This window comes from Protomyctophum parallelum, assembly GCF_964188405.1.
Source record: "Protomyctophum parallelum genome assembly, chromosome: 14".
Classification (NCBI taxonomy): Eukaryota; Metazoa; Chordata; class Actinopteri; order Myctophiformes; family Myctophidae; genus Protomyctophum; species Protomyctophum parallelum.
In genome coordinates, this window is record NC_139709.1 from 44,630,196 (window position 1) to 44,644,099 (window position 13,904).

General features: G+C 44.4%; 1 protein-coding gene across 1 annotated transcript in view; it reads right to left on the reverse strand.

The window, feature by feature from the left end:
• LOC310870913 (disco-interacting protein 2 homolog C-like) overlaps window positions 1–13,904 on the reverse strand; it is a 256,194-nt gene that overhangs the window by 99,775 nt on the left and 142,515 nt on the right. The window contains 2 exon segments of the mRNA XM_083782282.1: window positions 3,368–3,493; window positions 7,804–7,914. Coding sequence (XP_083638408.1) covers window positions 3,368–3,493; window positions 7,804–7,914 — 237 coding nt within the window.

Consider the following 13,904-nt stretch of genomic DNA (forward strand, 5'->3'; position numbering starts at 1 on the left):
GTACCAATTTGCGTGATGTTTGGACAAAATCTGTAGGTGTACTGTGCAAAAACTTGTTTTGCACAAAGCGGCCTCCTGGTGGCGCTATAACAGGCCGCTCTGGAAAGTTTGGGGCAGAGGTTCATGGTTGGCATCCAGGGAGTGTGTGTGCAAAATATGGCATCGACCGGGTTAACGGTGGCCGAGATTAGCTGTTCACGGACACACACACGGACACACGGACACACACGCGGACGGACGGAGTGCAAAACATACTCTCCCCCCATGCCTTCGGCCTGGTGGAGACAATGATGTATACGCATAAAAAAGTATAATTTGTATGTATGCCCATGCATGCTTGCGTAACATAAATGACTGAACAACCCATAGTGTTTGTCTGTGCTTTGCGTGCGTACGTGTGTTTTTCCATAGCATATCTCCGTGCTGGTGTGTTGCGTGTGTTAAAGTATGTATTTTTACGTGACCTTGGTACATATATATAGCCTGGGTTTATGTGTATGCATGTATGCATAAGTACAGCATTAATGTCCCTGTGTAAGTGTGTGTAATGTATGTGTGTGTGCGTGCATACTACGTAGGTGTCTTCGTATGTACAGTGTGTATGCATGTACGTATTGTATAACCGTATTCACTTGCACATACAGTACTGCACATGTGCCCTACATCTAGATGTGATTCATTTTCAGTGACTGAGTCATGTTCCTATACATTTAGCACGTTTCTTTGATTCCTGTGCATGCATGCGTGCGTGCGTTTGTGTGTGTGTGTGTGTGTGTTCCGAGCATTCAACCCTATGGCCAGTGAGATAATGGCCTCGTTAACACAGGCCTGGCTCCAATAAAGAGGGACAGTCGGCCACATAAAACAACATGGATGACCCAATGGCCACGTGTCCCCACCAGGCCATGGGAGGGTCTCTGAGCTATTTTAGTGATTAGAGAAGGGAGGTTGTGCACATCCAGTCCCTTGCTGGTGCTGCACGATAGATATACTTCTCAAACTCTCAAACTTTTTTCCATTTCAAAAGGAGGGCTCCTGGAAAAAGAGGATATTTGAGAATCACTGAACTTTGGCAACGTAAATGTATGTTTTCTCATGCCCCCCAAAAAAGCCCCTATGCATTGAATTGGATTTAATAAAAAATTGGATCCAAAAGATTTGAATCTCTGTTTTTCAAAATAGCGGGGCAAAAACTATCAGTACTGTGTTTGTTCTGTCTTCTCTGAACGCTGGAGGCATGCAGTATGTGCTGAAGTTTGCTATGCAAATTAATTTCCCAGGTTGCACCTGGGCACAGGAGTAAGCATGTTTATTGTGTCGTTTACGTGGAAACTTGTTTTTGTGCTACTTTTGATGCTTTTGCATGCCGCATGGAGATGAGAGGTTTGTGTACCTGTATTTTGGTGTAAGTGCATGGCAGTGTGTTTGTTCTGATCACCCATTCTTTCTCACTCCACCATTCAGTAAAACAAAGTTCTCAGACTGTTTACTCATCCATGACTTATTTAACATCGATAACACGTTTAGAAACAAATCACTGAATCTCCTTCGCAGGGTCTTTAAGAGAATGAATGCATGGGCTGAACGGGACGAGTCAATAAGATTAATCCACGTCTGAAGAGAGGTGTCCCACGTTGAAAAGCAATCATTTGTTCTCTGTACCAGACCCTGTATTAATTATTGTGCTATATTGGCAGCTGTGGTAATGACTGACAATATTTCACTTTAGCAGATCCACTCTATCCTCTATCTCGGTGTGCATGTGTGTGTGCGTGCATGCGTGTATCTCTCTCTCTCTCTCTCTCTCTCTCTGGTCTCAAGTGTCTCTGAGGATTTTGGTATTACCTTAAGACCCAAGAGGAGGCATGCAGGAGTCTGAGCCCCATGTCAATAAGAGATCAGTGATGCTTACATTGTCCTGCATCAGCTACTAGGAGGTACTGACAGCGGATGGCTCTCTTATCGACAGCTATAGCCCTCCTGGAAGACCAGCAATTGAAACTGAAGAGCAGTTATTTTCTTACGCCAAACTCCCTGCTCTTATATTCCCCAAATATGTTTTTTTTTTATTATCACAGAACACTGTGTGATAAACCTAACAAGATATATGCAACTGACTGACAAAACAAGCAATAGTTTGATTGATTCGACTAACTGCATGATGCTGGGTACGTACTGTAAATACAAGACTGATTTGATTTTCAGACTCAGACAGATAACGTCCCGCCTGACCAACTGACAAAGTGACCGATAGACTGACTGCCTTTCCAACTGACTTTTCCATCTGATGCACCACATCTCTGTACGTCTGTCAGGTCTGTACGTCTGTAATGCACGTAACTAGAGAACCGTTCGCCCCACCGACTTCAAATTCGACACACGCGTTCCACAGCCCCACGGGGAGTGCAGTACCTGGTGTCGAGTCGTTCGGATCCACGCCTGTCCGGAAACACCACAAAAGGCCTCTGGCCGGGCTCTGGACCGGGCTCCTGGAGCTGGCCTGTTCTGACATCACAATGCCATATTTGGCCATGCCTGACACAGAACTCCATATAAAAGGGACACAGGGACACATAAAGGGCCATTTTGGCTGGCCACTCATTATACCCTCATGAAGGACCCCTGTGGATCACCCAACCCATCTATAGGGATAGTTCAGGGATAGTTTTTTTTTGCCACATTATTAAGCCAATAATGCCTGCGTATCATTAGCTCATATAGATCATAGATCAGCAGGATTAGGGCAGCGGTATAGCTGAGTGAGTAGAGAGAGAGAGAGAGGCGGTCTGGGAATCAGGAGGTCACCAGGTCGGGCCTCAAAGTCTACAAGCCCAAGTGTCCCTGAGCGACATACTTAACCCCTAACAGCTCCCCCCGTGCTCTCCTCATCACAGTGGACTGAGCAGACAGTAAAAGTAATTTCCTTCCCCTCGGGGACTAGAAAATACTCCCTTTCCCATTACAAGCAGCCAACTGTAAGTAAACCACCTTTATCTCTGCATGTGACTTATTATATTATTGGTGTCGGGCAGAAAGAAACCTTGTAACTCAACTTTCTTTTTTCACTAACTGAAAAGTAACGATTCTGGAGACAGCCGATTTCAGCTCGACAGCTCGTCAGTGGGACATCACACCAGCTGGCTGGGTAATTCACAGCTCTTATCTCCGTATTCTTTTGTGTTTCTTCGTAAATTAACGCCCTGCTTGACCATCCTACAGTGTCACACAAAGGCATCAGAGCAGCAGATTGTGTCGAGCTCGTGTCGAGCTTGTGGATCTGTTGCTTTTGACGCCTTTGGAATTTGAACGCTGAAATGTTAAGAGTTTTGGACATAGGAGGTTTCCACCCGACGATGTGTGTTCTTACCTGGGGGCGTGTAGGCGTCCATGGAGGTCTGGACCACCAGAGAGCGCCGTTTAGAAGGCATGGGGACGGCCATCTTCCTCTCCTTGTGCTTAGCCAGTGCTGCTTGTACCGCCTCTGTGTGCACGTCTGCGCACGCACGCGCACACGCACACACACACACACACACACACACACACACACACACACACACACACACACGCACACATTATACAATATACTGTGCATACTACATACATTTATGCATACAACATTATACAAGTCTTAGTGCTTTTTCTGGTTTTATCCTCGTAGCTATTTTTGTATTAGCCTGAACTTTCGTTTGAACTGTACTCTTTCTACAAACAGTGAATAAAAGTTTCAAACAATCAATCAATACTATAGTATACACAATGTACTGCACACACAGATGAACAGGGCTTATGACTAAATATTAACTACATGATGTGGGAACACGGATATTTTCCCCACCCCATTTCCTGAAAAATAACATCCTAACACATGGATTCAGCTGAACACAATGTAAGAAAGCAGCCACGCTGAAAGAACAACTCTCCAATGGGCAAGATGCTCCGCGAGTTACTCTAAAAACGGTAAATAAAAGCATGTGTCCAACAAAGCTTTATAGGAATCCCGTTAGCATTTTACAACTCAACGACAACCCACAGAGTGCTGAGTCAAGACGGCTCCCACAAGCTACTGTAGCCCAAACATATACTGTAGGCCATGTTGTTTACAATGCTTATTATTAGAAACCCAAACCGCTACTGTTCTCTGCTCCTGCACAGCTGACCTCATTTCACTAATGCATTGGTGGAAGAAGTGTTTACTTAAAAGTGGCAGTACCACAGTGTAGAAATACTCTTATAAGTTAAATATTAGTAAGTAAAAAAAAATCTTACTTGAGTAAGACTATTGGCAGCAAAATATACCACATATGTACCACACATGAGAATACTCACTATGCAGAATGGCCCATTTCACTATAATAATTTTGAATTGTGATTCAATAAATATATATAAATAATATAAAAAAAATCAAATTCTGCAAAGTAACTAAAGCTATCAAATAATTGAAAGTTAAAATAAGTACCTTAAAATTGTAGCTACATATAATCTATGTATGTCGGGTGTTCAAAACGGTTACTTTTCACGATTCAAATACAAAAACAGCAAAAATAACAGATCTACAGTACAAGGTCAAAATGCTTGTACTTTTGATACTTTCGTGTGACACAAGTTAGAATATGTGATACATGATACAGTAAGAGATTTCTGCCCGACAGCAACGGTATGTGTACTTGAGTAAAAGTATTTAGTTAGGTTGCACCACTGTGCTTAAAAGGCCCAAGGCATGGTTGACTTCTGCGATTGTTCATGTTTTCTTCTGTGAACCATAGTGCTCCTCTGAGAATTAAGTTAAGATTGTGATTACAGTCTAATTCTCTTGAAACCTAGCGTCCTTATTATCTGGGGCTAACATTGAGTGAAAATATCTATCTACAAGCTCACAACGCGTCAATGTGTTGTGAGCTTGTAGATTTGATGTTATTGGAAGGGAATAAGTGAAATTGCTTACGTCTGTGGGTTGGGTTTGATAAATATTCGACCAATGAAAATTAATAATAAATGGTAAATGGTGCATTTATATAGCGCCTTTATCCAAGGCGCTTTACAGAGATTGTGCATTACATTCACCCATTCATACACCGATGGCAGCGGAAACCATGCAAGGCACCAACTAGCACATCGGGAGCAATTAGGGGTTCAGTGTCTTGTTCAAGGACACTTCGACAGTAACTCTGGGGGAGCCCGGGTTCGAACTGGCAACCTTACGGTTACCATCCAGCCACTCTACCCCTGAGCCACCAATAAAACAAGCTAGTGACTAATTCATAACTGCATTGGAGGTTCTGTTTTTCCATTTCCATAGTTTTGGTCTTTTTGGACATACCCGGTTTCCACCCGACAGCGATGAGTACGGACGGACACAGACGCAAACTACAACTCGTCAGCAAAGTTGTGGTTATCTCTCTAGTCATCTTCGTTTATTGTCCGTCTGTTACATTTTATGCGGCCTTAATTCACATGCTGTACGGCACTTTGGCCGCGGCAGGTTGTTTTTTAAATGCGCTCTATCAATAACATTGACTTGACTTTAGTTGATTCCCATTTTCTCCCCACAGTGAGAGCCAAAGCAGACGCCACGGTTCTATTCTATTCCATTGGGTTGCCGTTGAATCCAGAAGAGGCTCATTTATCCCATTCTGAACGGGCACCCATTTTGGTGTCAGCATCATGTTATGCTTTAGCTATTTAAAAATAGCAGATCTACAAGCTCATATCGCGCCACCGAGTGGCGCGATACGAGCTTGTAGGTCTGCTATTTTTGAAAAATCGAAGAGCGACTGACATTTTTAGAATCTGATCTCAGGTCAGAATGGGTTCATCAGACCAGTGTGTGTCCGGCGGAAACCTCGTATGAATCTGATCTCAGGTCAGAATGGGTTATTCACCCTCAGCAGCGTCAGCGCTCTGCGGTGCCTGGAGGCCCTGCAGTGTACCCAGACCGGACAAGGGCTGGTGAATAATAGAAATAGTTGCTGTCGTGCAGAAACCTCATATCTCCATACTTTTAACCTTTTTGTTTTTTTCGTAAATGAACGCTCTACTTGATCATCCTACAGAGTGTCACAAAAGCATCAAAAGATCCGCAAGCTCGAAAGGCGGCCCAGCACGTTTTGATAGACCTGCTGCTTTTGATCATTTTGAATCCTGAAACAGTTTTGGACAAATGAGGTTTCCACCCCGAACACCAGCAACGGGGGATACAGGAATATAAAACATCCTGGATTGATATTTATGCTGTGCTGCGCTTTGTTTGCAAGGAACTCTTGTTTTTTTTGGGTTTGCATTATGCAAAGTAACTGCACCCTAGGCTCCCAGAGATACCCAATCAACAGACTGCAGTTTAAAAGTGATTTACATTTGGTCTTATGCCAGGTGTAAACTCCATATTATGGTTCATAATATGTCCAAAACTATAACTTTTCACAATTCAAATTTGCAAATGTAGCAGATTGATAAGCTCTAAACGCGTTGCTCCTTTTTGCCTTTTATTGAAGAAATGGGGAGAGAGATGGGAAGAATTCGAAGACGGACTGGGATTACCATCCTAGGTGCCCAGACGGCTATGCCAGCCGCCCAGGCCACTTCTGATACCTTTGATGCTTTTGTGTGATGCCGTTATAATATGATCAAGTTATAGACCATTCATTTACACAAGATAATAGGAGGTTTCTTCCCGACAGCAAAGATAGGAGGAGTTTGGGGTCTGAAATTATGCTGGCTGCAACCGGCGATTATTTTCTTAGCTATTATTCCTATTGATCACAATTTGTGAGCTTGTAGATCTGCCATTTTGTGGTGGTGCACACGCCTTTTCAGCCGGATATTGGAGTGAATTTCGGAGGACGTAAAATTAATTTACCTTACTTTAAGTCAATCACGTTTGCACTTTGCACACTGGCTCCGAATATTATTTATATAATAAAATAAAATAAAATAAACTTTATTTCATCATAATGTTTATTTTCGGACTGGGGTGGCGATTTGATCTGTTTTCCGCAGCCGTCTAGTGGGGTCTATAGGGGTGTTGGTGACAGGCTGACAGCTAGTGATAGTCTACTACTTTCCCATCCGCAAAACGCAACAGTGTGCAACCACCTTTAGGGTTCAAATAGAGTTAACATGTGTGAAATATTAAAACCCATGATGTGGTGTTCATTAACTAGTGAATACTACTGATACAATGCTGATGGTGTATGTAAATGCACCAAGCCTACACATACAATCGTATGAGCCAATCGTATTGATTTATACGATCTATTTTCATTATCTTATTAGCATAAAACTAGTGACTCTTGTTTTTTCTCTTTTTGTTTGTTGTACGTTTGCTGCCACATTGTCTGAAGCCAAACTAAAAACGTTGTACTCTCTCCGGTGTTGTTCATAATTATCTCTTCGATGTTTTTGCCTGATTCACTGCCTTGTTTCTATCATGTAATGTTTTATTCTTTTGCTTTTATTTTTTGCTTTGTTTGTTGGAATTCTTTTAGCTTTTTCTGTAAAGCACTCATGCTTTATTCTTTCTCTGTGTTTAATTGCCGTGTAAAGCACTTTGAACTGCATTTCATGTCATGCAAGGTGCTATACGAATACATGTTGATGTCATCATTAATACGAATTCATTTTGATGTCATCATTAATACGAATACATGTTGATGTCATCATTAATACGAATACATGTTGATGTCATCATTAATACGAATACATGTTGATGTCATCATTAATACGAATACATGTTGATGTCATCATTAATACGAATACATGTTGATGTCATCATTAATACGAATACATGTTGATGTCATCATTAATACCTGATCTGTAGCGTTCGTCTCTGGAGCCAGAGGACCGCCGGCGGTGGTAGCGGGACGAGGACGAGGGCGTTACCGGGGTTCTCCTCTCCTGACCCATGGACGGGTCCATCCCTGCACACGCACACACACACACACACACACACACACACACACACACACACACACACACACACGGTATTGAGTTTACAAGTTCAACAATACAGCCTCCATCTGGGATCAGCTCAGGGATTGGCGTTTGACCGTGACGACCCAATCAGCAGCAGCTACGGGCGGGATCTTGGCGAGACCTGGTGTGATGCCATTGAGAAGCGCCTGTTGCAATTGTATTTCGTAGTGCCTTCACTTTGGAAAACCGTCTTCTATTCTTGAAAGCAAGCGAAGACATGACGTACACATCCGACTTTTTTTTTTTTAAGTGTTGAAACCAGGCGTTCGTTAAAACTTTTGTCGCTCGCGGGGGTTGTCTACTTTCCTGCTGGCGCAGCTATAACACAAGTAATCTAGACACGTCAATATGATTGACAGACGGTCCCATCCAATCACCTGGGATCAAAAGGGATGGCTTTCTTCAGCGAATGGGCTAAAGAGATCCCAGATGGAGTCAGGTTAGGTCCAGGGGGGTCCCCAGCAAAATGGAGTCAGGTTAGGTCCAGGGGGGTCCCCAGCTAAATGGAGTCAGGTTAGGTCCAGGGGGGTCCCCAGCTAAATGGAGTCAGGTTAGGTCCAGGGGGGTCCCCAGCTAAATGGAGTCAGGTTAGGTCCAGGGGGGTCCCCAGCTAAATGGAGTCAGGTTAGGTCCAGGGGGGTCCCCAGCTAAATGGAGTCAGGTTAGGTCCAGGGGGGTCCCCAGCTAAATGGAGTCAGGTTAGGTCCAGGGGGGTCCCCAGCTAAATGGAGTCAGGTTAGGTCCAGGGGGGTCCCCAGCTAAATGGAGTCAGGTTAGGTCCAGGGGGGTCCCCAGCTAAATGGAGTCAGGTTAGGTCCAGGGGGGGTCCCCAGCTAAATGGAGTCAGGTTAGGTCCAGGGGGGTCCCCAGCTAAATGGAGTCAGGTTAGGTCCAGGGGGGTCCCCAGCTAAATGGAGTCAGGTTAGGTCCAGGGGGGTCCCCAGCTAAATGGAGTCAGGTTAGGTCCAGGGGGGTCCCCAGCTAAATGGAGTCAGGTTAGGTCCAGGGGGGTCCCCAGCTAAATGGAGTCAGGTTAGGTCCAGGGGGGTCCCCAGCAAAATGGAGTCAGGTTAGGTCCAGGGGGGTCCCCAGCTAAATGGAGTCAGGTTAGGTCCAGGGGGGTCCCCAGCTAAATGGAGTCAGGTTAGGTCCAGGGGGGTCCCCAGCTAAATGGAGTCAGGTTAGGTCCAGGGGGGTCCCGACTCCCCAGCTAAATGGAGTCAGGTTAGGTCCAGGGGGGTCCCCAGCTAAATGGAGTCAGGTTAGGTCCAGGGGGGTCCCCAGCTAAATGGAGTCAGGTTAGGTCCAGGGGGGTCCCCAGCTAAATGGAGTCAGGTTAGGTCCAGGGGGGTCCCCAGCAAAATGGAGTCAGGTTAGGTCCAGGGGGGTCCCCAGCTAAATGGAGTCAGGTTAGGTCCAGGGGGGTCCCCAGCTAAATGGAGTCAGGTTAGGTCCAGGGGGGTCCCCAGCTAAATGGAGTCAGGTTAGGTCCAGGGGGGTCCCCAGCTAAATGGAGTCAGGTTAGGTCCAGGGGGGTCCCCAGCTAAATGGAGTCAGGTTAGGTCCAGGGGGGTCCCCAGCTAAATGGAGTCAGGTTAGGTCCAGGGGGGTCCCCAGCTAAATGGAGTCAGGTTAGGTCCAGGGGGGTCCCCAGCTAAATGGAGTCAGGTTAGGTCCAGGGGGGTCCCCAGCTAAATGGAGTCAGGTTAGGTCCAGGGGGGTCCCCAGCTAAATGGAGTCAGGTTAGGTCCAGGGGGGTCCCCAGCTAAATGGGTTAACATGGGATCAAAATCAGTGCACCCTATAGGGCCTATATAAATCAGCCATTTGAAAATAGCCGATCTGCAAGCTCACTACACTTGTAAATAGGCTATTTAAAAAAAATACATCTTGAAAGAAATGTGAAAGAAATTGGAATATTTCTGAAACATTTTTACAACACAAATCTTGTATGGGGGTCCAAAATAGTTTCAGAGGGGGTCCCGTGGCCAAATGGGGGTCTTTGACCTGAAGACGTTTGAGACAGAAAAGGATGGAGTGATTTGCATTGGAATCAGACACTTTGTCGGCTGTCGATGGGAACGTGATTAGCACTCGGCGGCCCGCTAAAGCAGACGCTAATTCTATATCTGCTCACTCAGGAAAATGACTGTGAGGAGGGAACCCAACTTCATGCCAAGTCTTATAAATAAATAATTGGAAAGCTTACAAAGTGCATGTGCTTGAATGCTTCGCTGGCAGCTACAGATGATGTTTACATGCACATTTAGCTGAGAGTCTTACGTGAGTTTTAATCACCAAAAGAAGATATGACAAGAATACAATCATTAAGGTGTAATCATTAAGGCCAGAATTACATGTGATTAGTATTACATGTCACATATCACACGTTCTTGTCAATTAAGCCTCTTTCCTAGACAAAAACCATCTCCCTATCCTATAGGCAGGGTTTGGTGGTACTGCTGGTTTTCTTCTTTTCTTTAAATGTTTTTTGTGGCTTTCGTCTTTATTTCATATATTTTATGGAGGGACAGACAGTAGGCTGACAGGAAATGGGGAGAGAGATGGGGGGGAAGACATGCAGTAAAGGCTGTCGGGATCGGGAGTCGCACCCGTCGCACCCATGGCCATGCAATAAAAGATGATAAGCCGGGTTGTATAATGAGTCTGACCACCAACTAGCACTGAAATATGAGAGCAGAATACATACAGTATGCACACATACTGTAGTTGTGCAGACACAAGTTGCACGCACACACGCACGCACGCACGCACGCACAGCATACATGTCGATAGCTACTCCTACACATTACACACATGCAGTCCTGCACTGGACACACATGAACACAAGCACTCCGCCAGAGAAATCGATGGAGTCCTCATTCTCAGAGTGGTTGTGGAAAGAAGTTAAATTCAATCAGGAAGTTCATGCAGTATGCAGAGTTCCATTTGCTTCTTTTGATACCCCCTACTCTGGAAAGATTTATTTTGTATGGCTGGTGGGGATATATTTGAAAATTGATAGAAATAGCTGGAAACCTCACAAGATGGCACCACCTGTCCATTCATGTCCATTCATCAACTCCATTCATACATCTTATTATGTATTTATAATTCATGGTGTCTTTGTGTTCTACACCAGGCAGGGTTAAAGGGGAATTAAACTCCATGCCTAATCGCACACAAATTATTTGTGTTTACATTATGTTGTAGATCAGAGGTTGCCAACCACTGGTACGTGTACCTGTGCTGGTATGGGGGGGTCCCCCCAGTCAAAAACACTGAAATAGACACTCATGCTTTCTAAGGTGTGATTTGGGGGTCCTAAGGATGAATACAAAATTTATATAATATCTTAAAACTAAAATGTTGAATTGTGGGTTTGAGCTCACATGCCCTTTTGATGTAAATCAAAAGGGGGGGGGGGGGGGGTAACTACCTGTCAGTGGGGAGTGTTGGCTGGGAGGAGGAGTAGGACTAAGGCCCTATTTCATCCTCTCTGGGGATGAAAGGCGAGAAGGGAATCCCAAGTTTTCCCGACCGTGTGAATCTATAACCGTGGCGTCACCAGGACCAATGATATGTTCAATGACAAGGATATAACATTATGTGGGAAATAAGTCCACAGAATGTTGTCACGCTGTGCCTTCCGTGAGCATGGGATCTTCAGCGTGTTTGAGAAGATGGTGCGCTCAGTTTAGGCTGTCAATCACAGCACACTGCGCTGTGATTGGCCAGTCGCTGTGATTGACAGCCTAAACCTAACCCTAAACCTAACCCCAACAGTAAAACTATAAGTGGCTGGGGGTGTTTCCAAGGACCCGGAAGAACGACGGAGTCCGCTGACGATACCATGTGAGCGTGGCTTCCGCCTTGACCAGGACGGCGGTCTCCAAAAAATTATTTATTTATTTTTCGCCACTAACATTTATTATCCTCAGAATTCAGTAAGAAACAACTACTGCAGAATTCCCCTTTAACTGGGCAGGGCTTCTTAAAGTGTGTGCCGTGGCATCCTAAGTCCAGGAGTGATCAGAATACTTTGATAATATTTGGAATTGATCAATGTCTTGACAAACAAAAAACGGACCAGAGTTAAACTGTACATGGTGCGTTCTTTTTCAGCCTACAGTAGACCAAGTCACGTCACCAAAAATAGCAGATCTACTGTACAAGCTCACCCGTGCCACAACATGATGCGTTGTGATTGAGCACATTTTTGGTGAATGTTCTCCCCAGAATAGGAATGCTGGGGTTTACGTCGTTAAACGCCAAGTATAAAAGTTATTTTCAGTCTGTCCTACTGAATATTCTCTCCAGTTTTCCTCGTGACATATACTATATCGTTGGGGAAAAGATTTACAAAAGTACGCACCGTTAATATGACAAAAGGTGCTATAAAGTACCAAAGTAATTCACGGGTGCCGTCGACCAAAAAGTTATTTACAGCGGTGACCTGAGCCAAAAATGTTTGAGAACCACTGGTATAAATATAGGGTAAATTCATCTAACTTTTACTGCTGTGCAGTGTGCTGTATACTGTATATCATACAAAGAAGTTTCTGGCTTTTCTGTTTGTGTTTTATTTAACCAAACCCTGCAAAGGAATGGAGCCAGTAGTATCCTCCATATCGCCTTCTGTCTAAGCCCTGACAAAGAGCGCCAGCATCCCATGCTACACTGAACATAGTAACGCACACTCACAGAGACAGGTAACGATGAATTCAAAGTGTCCCACTCTTAAACAAAAGCTTTAACGGAATTCCATTGGCAGAGCTGTTGAAATGTTCCTTTCAATCTGAGCTGTATTCATCCTTTTGTGTGTGTGTGTGTGTGTGTGTGTGTGTGTGTGTCCGTGTGTAGAATTCAATTTATTGAAATTCTAGTGCAAAGCCAAGAGGCATGAGAGTCTCTCTCCGTCTCTGTGTATCTCTCTCTCTCTCTGTGCATCTCTCTCTCTCTCTGTGCATCTCTCTCTGTCTCTCTCTCTCTCACACACGCATGCACACACGCACGCACACACGCACGCACGCACACACTCACGCACGCACGCACGCACGCACGCACGCACGCACGCACCCAAACACACCAATCCGCAAGATTGATTTAATCTGGAGACACACATCACATAGTATTAGAGAGCCAAGTTCAACAGCATAAACAGGCCAATATATCATCACAGTGCATTTACAATGGCACTTATCTGAGCAGGTCTTTGTAAAGCCAGCCAGTGTGGGGCCTCATAGGTAAGTAAAGTCAACAACAGTGACATGAACAGCACATACATCACCTCAAGGGATTCACTTGTACCATTATATAGTGAGCACTTCTCTAGCTATCTATTGTGTGATTCTGATAATACTCTAAAACAACAACAAAAAGGCACACAATGAAATGTGTAGTGATTATGTGGTTTCACCTCAAGGCGCCTGCAAGCTTCCACACCGAGCAACAATTCACCTTTTATGTTTCTCTTTCAAGGAGTGATGAACTACAGTAGTTCAAACTCCCTGCACCTTACCATGTCAGGCAACATATGGCACATAATTCAATTAAAATAAAGTAGAAAGGTTTGGCCTCCAAACCGAAGCTTACCAAAGCTTACAAAAAGCGCGAGAGGCTAGCGTTAAAGTCCACAAATAACAGAAAAGGCTTGCAGACTGACAGGATGTTGACACTATTTGGATACCCAAATAGTTTACCCTAAATTAAACAAATACATCTCACAAAAACACTCAAAATATAATAAAAACAGGGGGAAAGTATATACAGTTGGGGAGGGTATAAAGCTTTTTTGAAACAAATAGCAACGATTGTTTTGCAGTCACTTTGGGACAAATACCAGCAATTTATCTCAAGACTATATAAATAGTATAGACCTACAAACAAAAACAACGGACCGGTACAGCTCTGTTTACATTGTGCAGCAGTTCTA